The following is a 24,398-nucleotide window of genomic DNA, read 5'->3' as shown; positions in this document are numbered from 1 at the left end:
GTATCTAATTCGTGATACAGCCTTGACATTTGGTGTAGCTTTTCGACACTCACCTTTCCAAAATGTCCTCTGCCCAGGACAGCGCAACATCTGAAATCCTTCAGGCTGAACTGAAATCTTTGTTGTGATCTATGTAAATAAGAAAAAAAAGCAGTCAAAAATCTTCTGGTTTATTAACTTTAAGAAAATTACTCGGATAAACAGCAAAACAACTTGTTTTTACCTTCTATCTTCAGGCTCTCGGGTGTTGGTATATTTTATGTCTGAGCGGGGAACATCGGGCTCACAGATTATTTCAGGCTGGAGTTTTGGGACAATACTATTTCTGCCATTCTCAAAATCAAAAGTTGTTACTTCATCCTGCGAAGAAAAATAAGACTGAAAATTCACAACTGATTGCGAAGAAAATGACTGCAGAGATGTTACTGTAAGCACGTGAAATTCTTAACCTAAGAATTACCTAAGCCCAAGAGGTGCACTCTGAGCTGATACAGATAAGCAAGCTTTTAACAGACTGATGAAACCTATTGCTCCAGTCATTCTGCTCTTTGTTAGTAAAACCATTTTTTCCTGAATACTCTAACAATTTTGGAGTTTCTTTCTGCGGTGGAATGAATGACACAGAGTTAAACACACCAACCATGGAACCAGTTTGCCACCAGGAGCAATTGGTGCATTCTGTTGAGACAATTCTGTGTGTGTCAAGGGAGCGTGTGCTGAAGTATAAGGGAAGAAATCCATCATAGAGATGCCAATAGTACAACCCCGTTAAACTGTATGACCCCAAATTCTCCAAGCGACTTGCCTGAGGTGGCACATCAGGAGCCTTTATCTCAGAGGAAGATTCACTTATTTCCCCGAGGGAGGATGCACGGGGTGGGGCAGGCGGCGGCTCAGGCTCCAGTTCAAAGTCCAATTTGGCTACAGGAGAGTCACTGGCAAGAAAATAAATAACTCCTCAGTGTACAGCAGAGACTGTTTTAACAGTATGAAAATCAACTTAAAACTGCATGTTACTATCCCTCTCCCAAAACAAATCCAGCGTGTGCACCTGTCCATAAAAGGGATGTCCAAAATGAAAACACTGACAAGTCTGCAGTCTTGCAGGACAAAAAGACCTCACGTACAACACGTACATTAGGGCATAAGCATCTCACTAACTCTTGTTCTTAAAAGCACTTTGAAGTTGCAGCTGTCCCCTACCTGGCTGGCAGTGTGAGCTCAGGAATGTTTGCATCAACCCCTGGCACGGTAGCAGGCACTGACGCTTGAGGGCTGAAGGTGCCAGAGTGATTTACTGTCGGAATAGCTCTTCTTACCAGCCTTCCCCAAGTGGCAATATTAATATTCATTTGAGGAGCTCGGAGAAACGTTTTGCCTGTGGATATTGTGAAAAAAAGAAAACAGTGCGTAAGTAATTTCCTTACTTATTGCCAAAAGCAATAATTAAAAAAGACTCACATTAATCAGTTTTTAGTTTATGAAGAACAAACTGAATTTGTCATATTCCTTAGCAATTCCTAATTAGTCACTATTAAATGCTAATACATGATGAGGAATTCTAAAAGAAAACATTACTAAATGCAATGCCAAACCCTTCACTATCAACAGCTCTATTCGCAGACAGATATTAGGGCTCCATATCACAGACTCATATGATTTTTAAGCTTTACATGGTTATATTAAACAATCACCTTGCTGCTTTGAAAAGATTTTCTTCTGCCTCTGGAGTTTTGGTCTTCTTTCAATAACTGGATTAAAAAATGTCACCTGTGGTTCAAACAGCGCATGTTACAATTCAAGTTTCACAACAAACTTCTTCTTAAAAGTTTATCTTAAACTTCTTAAATTGCAACACAACGCTTGCAGGTTGTGTCGTGTTCAAATGTTTAAATAACCCCCCTTACCTCTGCAAACAGAGTGCCTTGGGGTTCCAGGTACAGACACATGCCGTGCCGCTGGTTGTCCAAGAAATCTTCCAGCCTCAGAAACTTCACCGCACACAGAGATCTCCAGTCACGCCAATAAACTGAGATTTCCAATTCACGTGACTGCGGCAGGAAACACATGGGAAATCACTCGTTAGTAACTGTTGTGCAGGTTAGCTGTGTGCAGATCTAGCAGCGGTAGAGCTGTGAGTGTAATGGAGCACCAGCGCTAAACAGCCACACCGAGCGAGCTCCCACTGCGATGATCAGCACCTTTCACTTCAGCTCAGATGTGATCTCCAGTGTCCAAATAAAAGTATGTGTAAAATCCCCCAAGAGTAGAAGGAGAGAGTCACAAACAGTCGCCAGACTTCTTGAGTCAGTCTGATGACAGTGTGAGTTCAAGATATGTTAGCTCAAACTCCAACAACAAATTTGTATGTGTGTTTAGAAACCTCAGCTTCACTTGTTTTCTGTATTTCCAGGTATCAATTGCGTTTCAGGGCTGCACAGAGACATTTTAGTATTTGCAGACACACTGTGACTTTATGCAGTATCCCTATAAATACATTCAGTTTTTTTAACACTGTCATGAAGAGGGGCCAAAGCTTCAAAATAACAACAATTACTGCTCTGTCTTGCTGGTGGGATTTATATATTCTTAGGGTGTCTTATATGCTTGTTACAAAACATGCAGAATCCTGCAATGCAACGTAACCACAGCATCGTGTGTTACCTAGCTCAGCCGGCACAGTTTAATTCCACTGTCATGCATCAATGTGCTCCCTTTTAAAACCTACAGCTACCATACAAAGAAACAGAAGTCCGGAAGACACAGATAAAAACATGATGGGGTTCGGAATGTGCGTTTTCAAACATGCAAGGATGCATGGTCATGCCCAGCACAACCAAGGTCCTCTTCTGGCACCAAAAAGCATCCAATACCGAGTTCTTAAACAGTGAACGTAACACCTACTGGGTTGGCAGGAGCTCCTATTGAATTCTGACTGGTTCTAGTCTTAATCCGAGACTAATCAAGGTTTCAGGTGTCCACGGCCACTAGTTTTGTTCTGCACTACTCCTACCCTGAAACTGAATTTCTCTACCTGTAGGTCTAAGCCTTCATCTTTTCTAGACATAAGGAATCTGGTCTGGGGCTCAGTGGGGTGGGGAAAGAGTAAACAGAACGGGTTGGGTTGTGTGTTGTTCCCCCTATTCCTCATTTGTTTTAAATACATACTGGAGATGACACTTAAGCGCTAAGACACAGTTTAATTTTCAGTCTATTTTAAATACTGATGGAAAAAAACCCCACCCTTGTACCTTAAAATATGAGGACTACCAGGTATCTAAAAAACAAATGCTTAATTAAACCAACATAACAGATTCTCTTCAAAAGGTGTGAGGAAAGAAACATTAAGTATGATTTCAGATACTTGTGTCCTCCAAGTAACATTTTAAGTTCTAGGAAAGAACTAAGAGTGAATTTATTTATCGTTCCTGAAGAATTTATCAGCTTCACACAAGAGTGCTTTCACAGAAGCACGGTACAAATCCTATCACATAGCTTTACCAAAAACTCCAAACTGTATCTGATGTTACTGACAAATACCGAGAAGTTGATGATCCCAATAAAAATTTAAGCCCCATCTATCGTAGACTAAAAAGATGCTAAGAATTAGATCTCACATAAAAATATTATGTCAGCTTGCAGCCCAGAAAAGGTAAAACTTGTAGAATGCCAACCCAGCACCACAGCTTAACCCCAGGGAGCTCATTCTGTTAAAGATGTCAGTATTTGCACACAGGAAATCTAACCATTATCACAACAGGATAAAAACATAAAGCAACATGAAATTAATCTAAAGAGTTGATTATAGCTGCTGTCAATGAAGTAAGGCCACAGTTTTACCCTGTCTAGTTCCAGTGTAAATTTCTGATCCCATGACTGATTGGAAATAGGTTTCCAGCTAGTCTGACCAACAACAGTGTTATCCAGCTTCAGCACAGCACAGACTTCATCTGTAAGGAAAGTACACAAACTCAGCTTAAATCTTTAAGAGGATTTTCCACAAACAAAACAATCTTCAGTAAGTTTCCTTTAAAAATGTAATCTCACATTTAATTGGTTCTTAGGTGCTTAATAGTGTGGCTGTGGTTTAGTTTGGTTTTTATAAACAACTCGACAGGTGAAGAAGCAGGTAAGTTTAAAGCTTCAAGTCAATTTGGTATTTTAAATTACAGAACAGAGCATGCACATTTAAATGTAAATAAAAGAGATGGATAAAAGTAAGAGGAGAAAGAGTATACTGAACTGGACAAGTCATCTGTTTTCAGAAGGTTTCTACTGCTCCCACTTTTATTTTTACTGGTTCTGCTCATGAAAGTTGATCTGGCTTCATTGGGACTCCAACCAGGTAACGTAATTGATGTGGCTTTTGATCGACCGGGGACGTTTTCCAAGATGTCTTGGCAGCCCATTAGCCTGACTTCCAGAGTACCTAGAACAACAGAGACAAGGATTTGTCAAAGATTTCTGTTCTTAGGTGTCCAAAGTGACCGACTAATGCTTGGTTTATGGCTGCAGCTCACATTCTGACCCCCACAAGGTATAACAGAATTATCAGCTGAAATCAAGAGACAGACCTCAGACAGACAAATCTACTGAAAATAAACATTGAGAGTAAAATATGCAGGACTCAACCATCTAACAGTTCACCAAAACAACACAAAATAAGGTTTTGTTCTGTGTCTCAGAAGAATCTTTGTTTAATAACCTGACTTGGGTTCAAGTTGTAAGCAATGTCATTTTTTAAGGTCACAGATCTTAAGTTTCTTATTAAAATGATGGGACTCACAAATGGGACAATAACAATTTTTCATGAGTTTTGTATAACCAATTAATATTGGATAGGTTGCTTCAGAAATCTAAATGAACACATTAACTACTGAGACCACAAACGTGTTTAAGATACATTCAGAAATCACAGTTGCCTGCTGATGCTAGAGCCAAATTTGAGTCTGGGCATAATTTAATATCACTGAATTGTTCCAACTTGGCTGAATTTGGATTTAGAAAAGCTAGTCTTCAGGATCTTCCACATCTTTAACCGAAGGAGGTATAGAGGCTGCTGCCCTAACTTCAGAGTTGCCTCCAGCAGCATCCGAATACCATGGATGGTGACAGGAATGGCAGGCTTCCCTCCACCTGTATGAGACAGCATCTGCAGAACCGTGACACCACTGACACCAAGACAATTAACTATTACAAGTGGCAAAATCAGCCAGATCATAATCATGTTGCTGGCTAGAAATGCAGCTTCTAAATGCAGGGTCTTTTGAAGGCAAATGTACTTAACTATGAAACTTAAAAGTACTCTTTTAAAGTACTCTTTTGTAACAGAAACTTAAGTCACACTTGACCTAAAATTGGTCTGGCAAGATTATAGCCTGCAGAACAGAGGGAGAAACCACTCCTGAGAAGAAATCCCATCCTGGCAGGAAGCAACAGCCACAAGTGACAGCTAAGCGTTAGGCTATGAAGATAAAGGATGCTTTTGGCTCCCAAAACAGGTTAGAAGGCAACAGAACACTTCATCCCCAAACCGTTCAGGAAAAAAATGAGAAATTAATAACCAGAAAGGCTGTAATCTTGTATAAGGACTGGATGTGTGTCTGCCGATGCACTTTAACAAGTATGACAGTAGCTCTGAACTACTTTTCTCAGTGTAAGAGGCAAAATACAAAGACACCATTCATTTCAATCTAGTGCAGTACAAAAGCTCTTCAAGTGCTAATATAATATGAAAGTGAAACCGTTAAGAACTTCAGAAGCACGTAGCTTTGTTTTGATAATCCCTATTACAAACTGCTCATATGTATCAGTAAATCACATTTAACGAGGAATTATTTATCACTATAACATAACTGACCCGTGATTATGTATTACAGGAAAAGAATAATAACAAAAAGCTGTTTTAAAAGCAAGGAGCAACACTTCCTGCCCACGGTCACTGATCAGTTGAGATTCTCTATGATGAAAAAGAGCTCCTCTCACCACTCTGCAGCTTCATGAGCTCTCTCGGCTGAGGTCCCAATGCTTTTTCCGCTTTGCTATGTATCTTACGGAACTAAAATGGAAGACAAGTAGACTCGCTCCATTTTATCAGTACTGCAGCTTGGCAGAAGAGTTCCTCTTTTTGTTTTAAAATATGACCCCACAGCACTTCAAAACTGAATTCTGGTTTCAGTTATACCCATGTCACTAGAGTAACATTAGAATTACAGACTGGTTTTGTAATAAACTTACTCTGTTAAGGTTGGTTTAGTAATTACATAATAAAATGTTTCAGGAAACAAAACAAAACCCCCAAACTATCAGTACTGGTAATTCTGACCACTTATTAAATAAATGTGGTAAAACAACGTACTCCCAACTAGCCAGAAGTATTTTCTTTTCTTTAAGAACACTGGGAGGCAAATGTTCAAGAGCTTTGCTAAAGCGTGGCTGATCTCTTGAAACAGTTTCCTTCCAAACAAGGACAACAATCCCAGGTGAGCCCAAACTATGAGAAGTTCCTACCTTATATTGGTGTAGAAATGTGCTACTCCCTTGCAGTAAATGCCCAAATGATCCCCATGCATAATTACGAGGAAGACAATTCACACCAATAAACAGAGGCTTCAACAGTTTCAGGTACGCTTGTCAGGATCTCCCTTTTTGGCTTATAAATACATGTTCTGGCAGCATGAATCTCACTTCCAGGAAGCCACTTCCAGGAAGCCAGTGTGGTCTCGTGGGTAAAACTGGGACTGGGAGAAAAGCTGGGTGCCTACCTCCAGCCCTGCCACTGACTCGTCTGACCAGGGCAAGTCACTAAACCCCTCTGTACCTCAGTTTCCCCATCTGTACAGTGAGGATAATGGTACTCGCCCAATCTTTTAAAGTGCTCAACAATCTAAAGATGAAAGGTGTTAGACAAATACTAGTAATATCATTCCACAGCAACCCAACTTAAGGCCAAAACTTCATTTTTTCAACAGGATCATAAAAAGGTCAACAAATGAATCAAAGCAACTTATCTGCATTTTTTTGGTGCACAGACACTTGGAAATTCTAAATGACTTTCTCTGGGAAAAGAACAACAGTGAAAGGTGTCCAGAAAGAAATAAAGTTGGCATTAAAGACTTCTCTAAAATAAAAAAAAAAGCTCCACAAATCATACCTGTTAAAGCTGCTGGTTTGGACAGTGTACTGTACTGGTTTTGAGTAGATATTACACTCTGACGAGGACTTAATGTGGGTGAAGAGACCAATGAAAGCTCCTCTATGATAACACTGCTTTTGGGATGGTTTTTAGGAAGTTCATTCAATCTCTGTTCCAGTGAATACTTCAAGAGGTCCAACTTCTGGCTTGATTCATTAAATCTTGCTTGTGCCTTTTAAAAATAATTAAAAAAAATAAAAGAAACACTTCCATTTTTTTTCTTGAAAGACCATTTAAAATAAAATATCAGAAACTGTAATGACGTGAATTACTTCTGAGAGTGCCTTTCTGTCAGTAACCTTCCCCGATCCAAGTAATTTCATCACATTCTTTGCACCTTCTGCTACAGCATATTCTATCCTAAAATGGTGCCGTAATTCTTCCATCCGGAGCTCCAGAGGGCTTATCACAGGTTTTGCTGCAAAGAGATATAAACAAACACTCTTCATTTAAGACCATGCCCATGTTTAATTTCTTTAATATTAGCCCCTCCCACACAAACAGAGGGAAGAGGAGGAAAAAAAAGAAAGAAAAAGAGCGAGAGAGGCAGATTTGTTAGCTCAAAAAAAGAGCCTGAAGCACATCATAAAAACAAAGGTGACATTTTAAGCATCTCCCAGACGTCACTCAGCCGGCAAGGAGGAGAGTATGAGACTGCCATATTTCTGAACCATGCTCTAAGGATTAATCTTTCCAACTCCTCTGTAGCTAAGTCTCCTGCTTCACACCAAATCCCAGGGCACCCGGCTTCTGCCAGCACAGAGGATCTAAGAGGTTCCCTCAACTGCCTTCCCCAAACGGTTTGGGTTAACCATTCCAATGCCCACTACCTAGAGGGTTCAGAGGCCCTGAACAGAAAGTTTTCTGGGTATATTCCTTTCTGATTAAAGCTCTAGGAGTAGCAGGAATGCAAAAAGGCACTGGAAAGCCCTTTCTAGCCCAAATACCTTCCTTTTTCTTTCAAACAAATGACATATATTGTCCGTGTGCCAAGATGGGGTGTTAAAAACAGCCAGAGGTATAAGAAATGTAAAAACCAAACAAAATAAAACCACTCCCCGGAACAAAATCCCAAACAACCCCCTGAGCCTCCCCAGTTTTTCATTCTCTAGGATGTATCCAGGCCCTGATTACAAGCACTGTCATACAGCTTCAACACTCAGAAATGCACATGAATGACATTCAAGACTTAGAGACGTACCAATATACCCACAATTTTATAGTACACTTCCACTATTATAGCTCAGGAGGATTATTATTATTAAAAGATTTCCAGAGAAATGCAAGTTTTAAGCCGCTTCTGACATGCGGCATGAGTGTTTCAAGTCAAGTTGTTTTAAAAATACTGGAGTTTTTTGTTGTTTTTTTCTTTAAAATAGTTGCTTACTACTCAATCCAGCGTAAACACTCATAAAGACAGGGCGAACTCGCCTCCATCTGTGCTCCCATGAATAATAACAAGGTCAACCTATTTAAGTATGACAACTAGGCTTTGTATCTGCATCAGATTTGGTTTTTTAGTATAGTGTAAAGATTATACACTTTAAAGAAAACTCCTAGTTATTGTTAGGGAAAAGACAGCACGCATGATGAGAGAACGAAGACCACCAAGCAAAATCTGACTGCATAAGGTATAAAAAGGACTACGAAGAGAGATTTGGTTTCTCTTCATCAAGCTCAAGGTATTTTGCTCCCAGTCAGATGTATCTGGCACCCTAACACACACAGGGCATGCCCAGTCTCCCATTATTTCTGGTTCATTGCCTAGCATTCGATGTACGATAACTCTTGTGTGCATATGGATACGTATCTACGTGGCATTCCAACATTAGTTATCGTATTTCTTTTCTACTCCATCACCGTTATCAAAGGCCAATTCATTGGTCTGGACTGCCTGAAGAATCTGCATCCTTATGACTTCTATTTTTGTCTTGCTGTCCTGGAGCATCTGCTGAGCTGTGGCAAGAAGTTTTCGATCCTGTTCAAACAAATAAGCAAGTTAACATCATAAACTCTTCATGGAACAAGCCACATTGAAAGCTTCAAACCCCACATGCTTTAGGAAGAAGTGCTGGATCTGTGTACTTCATTCTGTGTTGCAGACTGACTCAGCTACCCACGTTAGGACACCAGGGGAAATTAAGGACAGAGGCGCGTTCTGGTTCATTAAAGACTAAAAGCTACTCCCTTGGAAACTGTGTCTGTTTAAAGCTGAATAAAGGATCTAGTGAAGATTAATGTTTTGTAAGCTCATACTAAGGAAAGGACAAGATACAAGAAGGGACAGCTCCATACTCTTCTTATGTGGAGGATTCCAGAACTGGGCACAGTATTACTCTGTGTCCAGTTCTGGAATCCTCAATGTAAGACAGAGATGGAGCTGTTGGAACTGGTCCAGAGGAGGCTACAAAGATGATCAGAGGGCTGGAGCACCTTCCCTACAAAGACAGGCTGAGAGAGTTGGGCTTGTTCAGCCTGGAGAAGAGAAGGCTCCAAGGAGACCTTATAGCGACCTTCCAGTACCTGAAGGGGCTACAGGAAAGCTGGAGAAGGCTATTCATAAAGGCTTGTGGGGATAGGATGAGGGGGAATGGGGATAAACTGGAGAGGGGCAGGTTTAGCCTAGACATCAGGAAGAATTTTTTCACTATGAGAGCGGTGAGGCCCTGGCACAGGTTGCCCAGGGAAGCTGTGGCTGCCCCATCCCTGGAAGTGTCCAGGGCCAGGTTGGATGGGCCTTGAGCAGCCTGAGCCAGTGGGATGTCCCTGCCTATGTCAAGGAATTTGGAACTAGATGATCTTTAAGGTCCTTTCCAACCCTAACTATTCTATGATTCTATGATACTAAGTACAAAATACCTGCACCCTATGTAGAAGGGTGAGAGCAGACAAATTTGCTAGACTAAATCCATATAGAAATTATTCTACTTATTCACTTGAGCTGATATTCAATCTTGAAATCAGAAACATGAAGTTAGCATACACAGCACATTATAAATAAGCCTGCCGTACTTTTTTCTGAACAAATCAAAACTGAAGATGTTTCTTGCATCAATAAATATATAATATATAAGGGTGACTTCATTAGCTATAGCAGCAGCAGCAGCTTAAAGTACAGTACTTTCCACATAAATAAACCAAGCAATCTAATTTTTGTTTTCAAAAGCAGTAAGAGGAGAAGCAGTTGAGAAGAGAACATTTCTGAAGATAAGCTTTCACGCCCTTTCATTGTCAGCATCCCTGTGTTCCTCAGGTGTACCACTTTTGTCCTCCAGCTCAGGAGGTCTGACTTGCAACGGATTATCAACTGGTTCTTTGATGTGGAACTGCATCTGCTTCTAAGGCTGCTGCACGGCGCTCTACACATTCTGGGAATTACCAGATAACTTCAAGGTGAGCTGAGTGGCAGCAGGGCTGTAAGAAAATGTAAGGCAGCCTATTTGTCCTGCCTGTGTGGTACCAATCAATCACAGTAATTAATAGCAGCCAGCGTAGATGAGTATCACGTTTTGTTATAGCCCAAAGGATATTTTGGTTAACACATTTTGTAGCCACTCCATAACCTCATTAATAAGTTACTTTCCCATGGACATGGTTTATACTTACATTTTTAATTCTATAATGAAGTTATCAATTATTTAAGAAGTTAAAGAAATCCAATTCTTCCCCTTACCACAACTAAGGCAAAGAACTGCCACGCAGCACAGACACCCAGAGCTAGAAAGGCTGGTGCCATGAAGTACACTGTGCAGAAAATCTGTATACCGAGAGAGAAATTCACCTTCACTGAGCTCCTCGATGACCTCACACCTAACGTGTTACTTGGATAGTTGAATGCTGCCCCATGCTCTGCAGGGGAGGCACATCAAGATACACACAGCAAAAGGCTTTGGCTGCATGGGAAGAAATGGTCCTCCCTCTGTACTCTCGGGTCTGAGTTCTAATGAAAATTTCTGAGACATACCACTAGTTTTCATAGTTTGTGATTTTTTGTTAGCTATCCATTTATTTAATGAGTACACTGAATTTCCTAAATAAATGCCTTCTCAAATAAATATTTCAGCTTTTGAAATAAACCCTCTCTAAAGCAGACTGTAGGAACTAAGTAACAGATTACCAGCAACTCTAAAATGCTGTGTTAAACCTGATCCACGCATAATTCTCATGTGTTTCATTGTCTTTATCTTCTCTTTTATCTCATTTTTGATCTCGCTGCTCGATTGTCCCTCATCTCTTACTGCAATGGATTTGCTTGCTCAGGGCAGCATCAACTCTTCAGTGAGCAGCATGGAAGTGATTCAGGATTACAGAGATATCCTTACGTTTTCAAGAGACCAGAAATCCCATTTTAGAATAAAAATGGGTGTGTTATACTCAGCAGCTCCTTTAGTATTGGAAGCTGAATACAAAGCATTTCAAAGCGTCTCTCGAGTATAGAGCTGACAGTGCCTGCAAAACTGATCTGCAAAGCTGTCTGGGGATCTCAGAGAATCCACACAAATACAAGGAAAGATGATCAATGTCTCAATCACTGAAGTCCAAATAGGCTGAGCTGAATGTTCCCAAGGAAGCGGAGTGAGTACGAAGGGAAACCCTCCCCATGAGACGATGGGCTCATTACCGCTAATCAGCTGCTCTTGCATTATTAGAGACAAAGGTTCACCAAACCCTATTAAATTTTGGTCTGAAAATAAACAACACATTTGAAATCAGATCATACAGGACACTTGAATAAAGGTCACAAGAAAGTTAAACATGTTTTACAAAGGGGCCTGTGACTACTTTTAGAGAACTACTGGATTACCTGGACTAGATTCAAACTGGAATTTTCTGCCCCTTTTGCCCACCTCATCCAGACACGAGTTGTTTAAGCTCTGCTTTTTTAAACATAATCAGCGTGCCCAGGTCTATCGTCTAAACCTGCCAAATTAGCTACTCCCCTAAGCATTAAGAACAGGAGAGAATGAATACGCACCGTTTCCATCCTGTTTGTTGAAGAAGCTGGTAAAGCTTTTGTGTTCTGCAGCTGGCTCTCCCCAGCCCAGTTACTGCACACACCCCACCTGGCACTCTTATTTAAGCATTGACCAATTGCAAATACAAGATTCAATCATCAATTTTAATTACATGCCTCGGTCATAGACCAAGCCAGAATTTATCCTTTCTACTAGTCTGATCAAAGCCTGCAAGCAATGTCTAACATTATAGCCTGAATGTTTATTTAAGTTTGTTCAGGCTGTTATAAGCTTACTTGCCGAGGGTTTACTAGGAACATAATTCACGTACGCCTTTTGATCCATTTGGGTCAGCCAATTGTTATTTGTAAGTGTATCTGATGTTAAGTACGTGGCCTCAGAGGATGCAGACTCCAGGGTTTCCAAGGGCCCATGGACAGCATTCCCAGGCCCTTAGTCATAAGGTACATTCTAGATAGTTCTTCCCTCTGCCCCAGGCTAGCAGGGTACTTTCAGTGGAGGCTACCAAGGTCCCAGCTGGTTCCACAGCAGCGCTGGGACAGCGGGAGCCTTATGGCACCAGACGGCATGTCTGGTCTGAACTCATTTTTCTGGGAGGGAGCAGCACTGGCTGTAACTTTTGCAAGGGATAAGCAGCAGGCAGACATAAAGCCATCGGCCTCTCCACCAGATCCTGCCAGAAATTCACTCAGGAACACCAAGGCTGGAAATACAACTCCTCAACAATTTAGTAGAAGTAAACGGAAAGAACAGGTAATGAGTAACTAAATAAGGGCGAAGGAGGCAGGTAAGTAGAGGTTCACCCCCACCTTCTTATTTGAGAACTGTGACTCCCTCATACTCGTAAAATACGTGTTTGAATTTGTTGTAGTTGTTTTTTGTTTTTCTTTCATTTAACAGGTTTGGCTTCTCTCTCAGTTGAGTTCAGGGATTCTTAGCGCCCGATGATTTTTATTACATAGTTAGGACTATGTAATGAGCCAAGTTCATTCAGGGGTTAGCAAACCCTTCCCCCCTCCCCTCCTTGGAGAGCCTCTGGTACTATCAAGAGAGTGAGTGCAAGCGTACATGTGTTTAAAATTCAGATCTAGACATCAGTGTGGCTTTTTGTTTTAATTTCAGTTTGATGCTATCGGTTTCTACCTCTAGAATACCACACCTCTATAAAAAAAGCATTTTTCTGCTTGTATGTGGCATGTGTGCTAATTTAGATTAGAACAATTCTATCAGAATACTATACATATCTTATTAAAACAAATACTCAGTAGAAGTCTTTTTACTGCCAGCTACAATGAGATGACCATTTCAGAAGCATACTTGGCAACGCTGCCTTTTGTGTAATTATCGTGCATACGACAACTTTAAACTAATGGATGTTTAGTGGAGCTTGGAAAAGCACCAGACCCCAGTCGGTGCCACCGCGAGCTTTGCTGCTGAGCAAATCGCACGTGATCAAAGATTACTAGATGTACTAAATTTAGTAAGCCGGATTTGTTATTTAGGTTGAACTGCATGTGGACAAATCGATAAAACAATCGCTAGTGTGGGTATCAAACCATAACAAAATATGGTATAGTAATCCGCAGCAGATTGGACAGAAGGGCTTAACAAAAATATACCCCAAACTGAGAACACTGAAACTGCACGCTGTTTATACTCTGTACATTCACAGCAATATGAAAAGCCACAACCATTTCATGCTCTTTAAGCATTCCAAAGCCTTACCTTTGAGGAGCCATTTGAGTACATCTGTATCATGTTTTCTGCTCCCTGTTTCACCTTCAGTTCTATGTCCAATTGCTTCTTTAAGGCCATCAGTCTGTTGTTAGTAGAGAAACGAGGATCGCTGTTTGGAGTATCCGGAGTCCTTGGACAATCTGTGAATTAAAGGTAAGATGTAACCTGTGCAGGGAAAAAAAAGAACAAAACCAAACCCCACAGAAAACAAAACTTGAACCTCCCCCTAAATCCACCCTAAACTCCACTCTATTGAAGTTATAGATTAAACAAAGCTGGAGCATCACACTCAAGCGTTAAGGCTGACCCTCCCGTCCAGAGCTACTTTGCAGCAGCACTGCAAATGCGTCTTAGCACGAAAAGCCTCACAAAAGCCTGGTGACTCCTACACATGTCCTAATTCACATGAATCGCTTCCGGGAGCGGGAAAATAGGCAGGTTGGCAGCAACGTCTATTCTCGTTTCAAAGGAGATGGATTTCTTATGGCATGTCTTCTAGACAATTAAAAATGCAGCTTTCCATTACGCTTTCTTATGCTCCCGATTTTAAACTCAAGTGTTTTAAAGCCAAACAAACTTGGATAATAATATTCAATGCTAATAAGTGTGGTCTAAATGCAGATTTTGAATAGATCCTTATCGATTCTAGCATGAACACTGCAGACATTGTTTATGTCAACATTAAGAAGAGATAAAACGAGCCTTTTCCTTAGCTCTAAGGTTGAACAATTTTTGCTCTGGAATCCTAACAGAATCCTGGGATAATTGGATATAGAGGCAGACCAGTTATTGAACAGCTGCGATCTGGGGGAAGGATAAAGCTCTTTCATTTGACAATATGACTCCATTTGGATCTCCATCTTGCTGGATTAACTTAATGCAATGCAACTTAGTTTTATCAATCACATTATAGAGTCAAACTCCTTCTCTTTTCTATCCTCCTCCAGAAGTGCCTATGAATCAGTGGTTCATGTTTCAGTTTCTGCAGTAGAAACTGCTGCCAAACTGAAAATCAGTGGCCACTGGACTATCGCCTAGTGCTTAACTGTTTCCAAAACAATTGTCCCTTGAGCTATTTTCCTTAACAGTCCTGATAACTGCTCTATAAACTTTGCATAAAAGAAGAGAAATTATGCCCACTGTAATACCATTTTTTCTGCTGTTGATATATTTTACCCTAATAATCAATAACCACCTCTACTGGCAAGTTACACAGGCTGGTCTCCTGAAAGATCACATTTACCCAATGCCAACACTACAGGCTTTTTTCGCCAATTTTAATTAATTTTCCTTGAATTAAAACTAGGATGATGGACCCAGTTCCTGAACTCCTCAGTTATTGGAAAGCACAAGCACTGCACTAAGTACTTACAGATTATGCATGATGAGGTGTCATGGGGAGGGGGCTTATCTGCCACTTCATATTTTCACTGTAGAAGCTTCTGATAACCAATTTTGGAGATTTAACACATTTTACTTTCAGGTTTGCTGTGTAATTTCCTCCTAAATGGCAATCTTTGCTGAGTCTACACACAGATTTCATGTAAGAGGCTTTAATTTCCTCTGCTGCTAATTCACCCTTCACTTCCAGCCGCTTTGACTCTTGCTGCATTCTCGCTACTTAAAAGGTAGTACAGAAAATACCAGATGTTTAAAAAGCAAACGCATCTGTGCTATTCCTTATCTGTTTTGCCACCCATCCACTCCTCAATGCTTTGGTATGGTTTCCCTGTGAAACACTGCACTTGAACAGTTTTACCTTAAACCTGTTATTAATAAAACAAAGACTAACAACATGCTTTCCTCACTCCTGCCCTCACATTCAACTCGTCCTCACCTAATAATCTACTCAAAACTAGAACAAACGTGAAAATTGAAAGTCACAGCACCAAGTCTCCTTGGAAAGCAGCTTAATCATATAAATGAATATTTACCAACTTGAGATTCGATGCGAGCCTCTGCCATTTAAGGATCCCAGCCCTGTGATGATCTCTGGGAAGGCTGTGGTTGGTGCTCCTGAAGCCTTTAAAGACGCACTCCAGCAGCCTTCATTTCACTAAACCAAGCCTGGTGGTGCGAGCCAAGGACTAATTAGAGACACCACAGCTCCGGCTGCCCTGGCCGCTGTTATTGTCTCCCTGTGGTGTCTGCACAGCGGAGGTGGATGCACCACACCACTTGCCTGGACCATCTCAAGAGCTGGTCTGCACTCAAACTCTCCTCCACCACTGTTCAAACGGTTCTACCACACACTTTGTTAGCGATCAGCTGCAAAGGGAACTTCCCTGAAGGTTGGACTACCTGCTAGGAAGCAATCATTTCTTGGTTTCAGGTGTAAGAGTTGTTTGCTACACTCTCAAACACAGAACAATTTAGTTTCTTTACAAAGTTTTTCCTTTTTTAAAGAAAACGCCCCATGTTTACCCAGAGCTTTTCAGAAATTGCTTGCAAACCACTCCCTTGCCCCCTCGACCCCATCACAATTCAGTACGCAGCCCGAGGCAGGTTCTTAGAGAAAGATTCAGATTAAAGTTTGAAGTCAGCCGGACAAACTGGTCCTGTTACAGCAAACACCGGCAATCTCAGCGGCAGCACCACAAGCTCCATCTGCATGAGATGTGTCGCTCTCTGATGTCTGCAGAGGCTGTAATCACTTCGGTATGGCTAGTTAGCTCTGGTCTGTTGGCACAAAGCACTGTGCAGAGGGGCTCAGATCTCGTCTGGAGACATTCAGTCATCTTTGGAATACAAATAAGTAATAAATTGATCCAGGTAATTGCAATCAATGGGATTTACGTATCCGCTTAGAGTTAAACAAGATTTAAGCACTCACACCGAATTAATACTTCACTCAAGTAGGTAAGGAGGGACTGAGTAAAACAAGAGCTTCTCCAGGTCTCCACATCCACCCAGGAGGGCAATGGAACTGGGGAAGGGCCTGGAGTGCAAGTCTTATAAGAAGTAGCTGAGGGACCTGGAGTTGTTTTGTCTGGAGGAGGCTGAGGGGAGACCCCATCACTCCTGCAGCTCCTGGAAGGTGGTCGGAGCAAGGTGGGTGCTGGGCTCTTCTCCCAAGTGACAGAATGAGAAGAAACGGCCTCAGGTTGCACCAGGGAAGTTTAGGTTGGATATCAGATATCTTGCTTTACTGAAAGAATGGTGAAGCACTGGAGCAGGCTGCCCAGGGAAGTGACAGTTCCCCAGTTTATATCCTGCTTCCATGAAAATGTAAGACTTAAAATAAGTTAACAGTCAACAGTCATGGTTTAACTGATTTTATTAAAAATGTCTGGACTGCATGAGGACAATAACAGTTTTCAGTCGGAGAGGTTTATCTTCACAGCCATCTTTGCTCCTCTGAAAATTTTTTGAGTACCTGCACAGTGCTCACCAGCAAAAACTTCTTGCTTCTACATCTTTTACCAGCGCTTCTGTCTAAATTGTATTTATTAGAGCAGTGATACAATTCTACTCTTTCGAGACTGCCACTCATTCCCTGGGGTGGCTCTTCCCCAGACACCAGGCGTGCTGTTTCGTCAGGAAGCTCAGTGGGAAATCCAGTATCCCATGTCACTCTGATCTGGGTTCCCAGATGGTCCTGCAGCTAAGCTACTCCCACTAGCAGCAAGTGCTCTCGGGTAAATAGCTCATTTTAATCTTATTTGAGGATATTTAATTGCAGTTCCCCTCATCAGTGCCATACTCAACAGAAATACCCATGATGCACGTTTAGGCGTTGCTGGAGGAGAGAAGAAAGAGGCATCGCCAGGCTTCTCTCAGGGAGTCAGAGGTTGCATCAGCACCTGCACGAAGCCGTCAACAAGTCTGAGGCAGCGGTGGACGTTCTGCCCTCAGAACATCCAGCACTGACCTCCTGGAAACCTCTCAAGGCTGAACTGAATTTTGAGTCAGTAACAGCTAATTTTAACTACTAAACAAGTGGCAGGAGATTGTTTCAACAACATTATTCTACATTAGGGTTCCCAAAAGTTACCATGGAACTACTGTGGATATAAGCCTTGTTGGTGGAACCACTACCTCTCCCAACTTGGTTGCTGCCTGTACCAGTTTCCAGTAATTGGTTTTATATGGACACTTCGGTGTCTGACAGATTAACCTAACCATTTGTAGGGACAAAGGAATCCCCAAACAGCCTCTATCTCTCCTGCAAGTTAGTCATATTTATAAACAAAATAAGTGACCTTCTTTGTGACCCCTTCACTTAAATTTGATGCAAATAGCTTAGAAGTTCGGTAGGAGAATGGAAGAAGAGGCACGAACTTATCTTTCTGATTTCACGTTTTATCCCGTCTCCTCAATTCCTTCAAAGGTTTTTCTCTCATCACACCTCTCTGTCCACCTTTACTTCAGCTCTATGCAACAGATTAAGTTCCCAATTCATACATATCATAGGTATCAACTCTACGCCTCATTAAATTAGTGACTTGCTGTAGGTAACCTACTTCAACCACACTCCTCGCCAAGTCATTGCAAAGCCCACAATCTCTACGGCTACTTTTTAGAAACATGAAAAGAATATAAATTTCATCTGTACCACTGTGTAGAAGTACGTTTTCAAGAGACAACATTTCTTCATCTGTCAAACTGCAGTACTCATGCCCATGTCACACATTCAAATAAACCTTTCGGATTTTTAGTAGCAGCGGTCCCTAGGCTCGTCCTGCTCACTTGGTATTGCTGCGTTCTGCCTTACTTTCAAGTGCTGACTTACACATTTTACAACTCCGCATCCCAGAATGAGTCATACAGTGTATGATAAGGGCAGAACTGGGTAAAAAGTCCCACATCCAAACTAAATCCAGATTCACTAGCAACCTGGTAAGCCCATGTTCTGCTAGAAGCTGTTTCTGAATCATCCATCTGCTGCCAAATCCACCCTCACAGTCAGCGCTACTGCGTTTTGGCAAACTACACTGTTTGATTAAGGTTTAATACCGATTTCTTGCATAGTTGTGAAAATAATTTCCTATGGCAAATTATCATCAAAACATCTTCGCTTGCTTGAAATGGAATGTTACTGAACCACATTTTTCTACAGTAGGTTCATTAACACTACATGTTTTAATGTGTATTGATTACACTGTGCTGCTTATAAAGAGGTTACGCTACAAATTAGTGGTTTGTTAAAAAAGCAATGGAAGTTACTGCTCAATACCATAAGCAACAGGAAGAGTCAGAGCAGCTTGCATGGGCCTTCTCTGCTCTGTATCTGGACCACTTGACAAATACAGGTTTATGCCCACATTTCGGATATAGGAGTGAGGCAAGATTAAATGACTGAAGTTACCACAATGACCTCTCAACCAGGGAACAGAAACAGTCCAAAAACCTTCAGAGTTCAGCCTGACACGTTGAGGGGATCATCATCTTACAGGCCATGTTTCTGTCAGCGTTACTTCTCAATGGATCCCAGTCCTGACTTTGCTATTAATACGTAAAACCTGCAAAAATCTACACAATATACTTTGCAAGGCAGGAGAAACACAGGGCTACCCCTAAAAATACTGAAGTACATTAACAGAACCCAGACCTTGACTCCCACAGCTCTTGAATCCTCTTTAACTTATTTTCAGCATTCCAAATATTTCCTTCACTCTTTTAAATAATTTGTCACTAACTGAATGGAAGAAGGGCAAACACGAGCCAAAGTGAAAAGCTGTAATTTAGAATAAAGCCGTCCTCTGGAAACAATGCACTTATAGGGGAGCTCCCACATTCACCAGTAAATGCTTTCATCTTCTCTCCCTTGAGCCTTTCATGAAGCCTCTGGTATTTGAGCATGAGGGGAGAAGAGCCTGACCGCTAACAGCTGCTGACAAAAGCAGTGGGCACTGCTGGCCTTTTCTCCAGTGCACTAAGGATCTGAACAACATTTAGATCTCTGTACCCAAACCACCCCTTTCGAACCGGTAAATGCCTTCTTAGGATCTGCGGCATTTCCTGAGTCATGCACAAGGCAATATTATCACAGAACGGGTTGAAAGGGACCATGAAGGTCATCTAGTCCAACCCCCCTGCAGTGAGCAGGGATATCTTCAACTAGATATTGCTCATTAACTCATTGCACTAGAGTCTTCAAACCCTGGAAGGGGCAGTCCAAAAAGAGCATTCTGTGCTTGTTTACTTCTTAAGTTCCACTACTGGATGAACGTCACAAATTTATGTCTGCACAGGTATTTATATTCGACCTACAGATGGTTTGCATAAAACTTTCTATTCCTCTTTTCCCCTTCCTTTAAAAGCCACACTGTCGTCAAGGGTGAAGAGGATTTTCATCAACACTAGCAGATACGGAACAGGATGCTTCTTGCCTACTAAAAACCCAGCAGCTACCTATGAACCATATGTTATTGCATTCATTCTCATCCTGTGCTGCAGCGTCTATTTCAGCTCACTCGTCCCTGCTGTCCCTCCCGTCCGCTCCCGTCATGTCATGAGGATCACAAGCAGCAGTGCAGAGACTGCAGCAGATGCTGTGCAGGCCACCACAGACACTCCGCACACTTGCGGTGTCTCCTAGGGCCAGACAGCGTGTACAGCTGACATCGCCTGCCAGCGTCTGCATCCACCAGCCTTTCCTCACAAGGATGATGTGGTCTTTTGCTTTACTGCCCAAGCTTCAAAGCTTGGCACTCGCTTCATAAACACCTGGCGCGGCTCGTGCGCATTGATGAACGTTTTGCCATGTGAAATCACCAGGCTGGCAGCATCTCCCCCATCACTCCACACAGCTGGAAAAGGACTGTTTACTTTCACAACATTCCATCCTAGAAATGCCAAGGCTGGTATTCTTAAAAAACACACTCAAAGTTAGTATTGACTCCCTGCCGTGCCGCAGAAAAAATACTAATTAAAACTATTAATTACAACCATTCTGTGAAAACAATTCCAAATTGCCTTTAAAATGACAGCTTCATTGTAGGAAAGCCTGAAGACACCAAATCGTTGCCACAGCAAAAAATGTTTGATAACTTAAAGTCAGATAAATGGCACAATTTAGAAACATTTGTTAAAGTTAGGGTTAATTTTTAAAAATCCAAACAACTCTAAAGCACAAATGTCATATTTTTTTCCCCCCACAGGATAAAAAGCTGTATTAATGCCAATGCCTCCAGCATAACTCAGAAAAATCACTGGCAGTGCTACTGAAATTTGCTTTTATACCATGCAAAGCTATTAGGAAACATCACAACTATTGAGGAAATAGTCTAATACCAAAATAACTGAAAAGTGAAGAACTGGTAACGTGTTTTGTTAGTCGTTAGGGCACTATCAAATCATCTGTGAAATACAGTGCTCCCCAGAAAACAAAACTCAAAGGGACTGACTCTTATTGGTGAGTCTAAACTAATGGGCACACATACATAACTAACTCATCAGCTACGGATTTGCTCTTTCCCAAAGCAACTTTATCAAACAAAACAGGATACAGCCTTTCCAAGCTAAGAGAAAGAACCGATTTCACAGTAACATCGGGTACCTGCCACATCTTCGGGATCTGTCACCACAATATGCGCATTTAACTCCTGTAACTTATGGTGCAAATCTTCTAACTTCTTATTCGACTTTTTCAAAATGTTGTCCACGTAGGCCAAGTTCTTTTTGTCCGTTGTGACCTTCCTGAGGTTCTCCGCTCCCTCCTTGATTTTAAGTTCCTTCCTTATTTCCCGCTTGATTTGGTCCTTTACTTCATCCAGCTTCTGCTGTACCATCGTATCTGAAAAGTCCAACTTTTGGCTAGTGCTCACATTCTCAGGGGCCAGAAGACTTTTGGCATCCCCCTAGAAAGAAAAACAGTAATGTAAATACCAGGAAACTCTGTTTCTTGACAACATGTGCTGCAAATGTAAAACGAGAAGACTTTAGCCCTCTGCATACTAAACATCCACTTCGTAAGATCCTTTACTGACCATGGGCCGACACTCCCATTGCCTCAAAGCAATGGCCTCACAAGATGTTACACGTTCGCAGGAGTCACATCTTACAACAGATTTATTTTAAGTTTAGCGACATCTTTACTAGGCCTATTTTTAAAAGCAGGAGATTCAAATACTTCTGGGTTTGCCACGGCTGCCTGCCTGGCAGTTACACGCCTCACAGCTAATGACTCACATTTGTAATTTTCTATATTTAATTGTGTGTTTTAACAGACCGAATGAATATAGGAAATAAGACTTCTAACAATTATTAAGTATGATATTTTTTTTAACATTCATTAGAATACATTCCTCTTAAAGAGTGTAAAAGAAAAAAAGGTTAAAAAAAACCCTAGTGGTGCTTGCAAATGTTTAAAGAAATAATGGCATCTTTATAAAGATTTGTCAAGATGTTACTGGAATAGAAATTTTTAGATTTTTTTAAAGTATCTCTCAAGTAAAGCCAATCACTTTAAAAAAATAATAATAAAAAAATCATAGAATAGCTTGGGTTGGAGGGGACCTTAAAGATCATCTAGTTCCAGCCACCCAGCCATGGGCAGGGGCACCTCCCAATGCATCCGAGTGCTCATATCACTGAGATGCAAGAATACAGAGGGCATGTTCTAGAACCTACATCAATAAAGTACAATCAATTCTATGCAAAAGAACACATATGTGTCTTACACATGAACCCTCTGCATAGATACCAGATCCTACCCAAGAAGTCTTACTTAGAACTAAGTGAATGAAGACCAAAAAAGGGCTCTTCTGAACTTGGAATCTGATCCAATTCTAATTCGGGATGTATCCATAAGGTATCTGAAAGGGTGATAAAAAATTCAAAAGCTTTTGGATACAAAATGAGTTGTCCTCACTGCTGTTGGGAAACGGCAATCCAGCGAAGCAAGCAGGAGAAGAAAACACTTAGGAAGGAGTTCAAGCAGCACAGCATTAAGCTAATGATGAACTCTAAGAGCATCCCAGAATATCTGATCTCTGGATGTTGTCCACACTGACCTCTTTGCTTTTGAAAGACTTGGGGGAAACGAGGATCATGAAGGTTGTGCCCTGGTCACATGTGTCAACTGGTAATGCCAAACTACTTCAGGCTGTGCACATTCCAATGATGCTGTCTTCCATAAGCAAGATCCAATCTACTAGTCCTGAGCTATAATTGTACAAGTTTACGAAATCACCTCTAAAACCCTCTTATTAAAACTTTTCCACCCATAGCTGCTACTTTCAGTACAAAATGTTAGTAGCTCAAGACATTCTTAATTATTAAAGGTAGTTGGATTCACCATCTTGCTGCAGAATTTGTCCATCAGTGAAAAAGATGACGATGCAATTTAGAAATGACAAACCGCCTATGAAATGAACGGGGGAAAAAATTCACACAAATCTGCAGTCCAAGTGCCCTTCTGATTCCCATCAGCGTGTTTCTGTTAGTGCAGATTAAAACACATTTATTATGCAAGCATCGAGAGGCTATTAATAGCTGAACTGGGAAACACATGGCATTGTTCCCATATATATGGGTATAAAATTAATCAACTTCTTTGTTTAAAGAATAATCAATAGTGATGAGCAACAAGCACAAAGGTTCCTATCCATAATGGAGGAAACTCAGCCACCACATGTTGAACATTTTCTTTTGAGAAACAACTGAAGCTGAAAATAAATCCATCCATCCATTGTATAGCAAACTATTTGTTTAAGCAGTAAGGAGATCCAAATTAGATTCAGATCTTTGCTTTCCCTAACACGGGAAAGGATGTAAAAACCAGCTTCACCATATAGCAAATCACCAGTTAGCCTTCAAAAAGATATCAAAACACTTTTTGTAAATAAAAAGTGTGTACTTTTAAGCCATAATCCTTTGCACTTGTTCTGCAAACTTCCTAGAAATAAGCTTATTTACCTCCTTCAAAGCATGATGCTACACTCTTCGAAGTTCACAGGAGAAAGACAAGTGGCAAACGTAAAGAAAATACAAACCCCAAAGAAAACCTTTATTGTGTATTCCAACAGCACCTGACGGATGCTAAAATTATGCCAAGAATGTACACCTCTCAAACAGAACAAAGTAATTAAAATATAAATAATTCAGAAATATTCTTGACTAAGGTTTCCCAAAGAGACTGCAGTTAATTGTTTATCTATTGAACAATAACAGATCTTGTTACAGGGAGGTTTTCATCCATCTACAAGCCCTACATCCCAGCTGTCAAAGGGATGTTATGCTCTTCCATAAACAGGGTTTTGCAGCCCTTGTTCCAGATATACAGTCTCTAACAAGTCTTCAATTACATTAAATCTCCATGATCATTAGCAATTTGCATTCCTAATGTCCAGTAATTAAGTTAAAAGTTCTCCTCAGCTTGAGTAGTCTCAGTAGCACCTTTGTCCCTGTACTTACAAGTTTCAGGATACAGAGTTTGCTTCCATCTGCTCCTGAGACAGCCAAGCGTTCCGCAGTGTGGATGCTAACACTGGAATCTGCTCACATCACCGACGCATGCGAGCACTCATCTTCAAATACCCCTCAGA

The 24,398-nt window shown here is 41.1% G+C and overlaps 1 protein-coding gene across 1 annotated transcript in view; it reads right to left on the bottom strand.

Moving 5' to 3' along the window:
* Window positions 1–24,398, bottom strand: part of PKN2 (protein kinase N2) — a 54,804-nt gene that overhangs the window by 7,914 nt on the left and 22,492 nt on the right. Inside the window, exons 2-14 of the mRNA XM_054072844.1 lie at window positions 21,410–21,710; window positions 13,897–14,048; window positions 9,056–9,173; window positions 7,468–7,613; window positions 7,154–7,367; window positions 4,244–4,429; window positions 3,841–3,950; window positions 1,908–2,051; window positions 1,695–1,770; window positions 1,204–1,378; window positions 806–935; window positions 224–360; window positions 54–129 (exon numbers count right to left, since the gene is read on the bottom strand). Of these exons, the coding sequence (XP_053928819.1) occupies window positions 54–129; window positions 224–360; window positions 806–935; window positions 1,204–1,378; window positions 1,695–1,770; window positions 1,908–2,051; window positions 3,841–3,950; window positions 4,244–4,429; window positions 7,154–7,367; window positions 7,468–7,613; window positions 9,056–9,173; window positions 13,897–14,048; window positions 21,410–21,710 (1,965 nt within the window). The remainder of the gene's footprint in view (window positions 1–53; window positions 130–223; window positions 361–805; window positions 936–1,203; window positions 1,379–1,694; window positions 1,771–1,907; window positions 2,052–3,840; window positions 3,951–4,243; window positions 4,430–7,153; window positions 7,368–7,467; window positions 7,614–9,055; window positions 9,174–13,896; window positions 14,049–21,409; window positions 21,711–24,398) is intronic.

Source organism: Cuculus canorus, chromosome 8 (assembly GCF_017976375.1).
Source record: "Cuculus canorus isolate bCucCan1 chromosome 8, bCucCan1.pri, whole genome shotgun sequence".
Taxonomy (NCBI): Eukaryota; Metazoa; Chordata; class Aves; order Cuculiformes; family Cuculidae; genus Cuculus; species Cuculus canorus.
The sequence above is the reverse complement of the archived record's forward strand: the minus strand, read 5'-3'. Positions and strand labels throughout refer to the sequence as shown.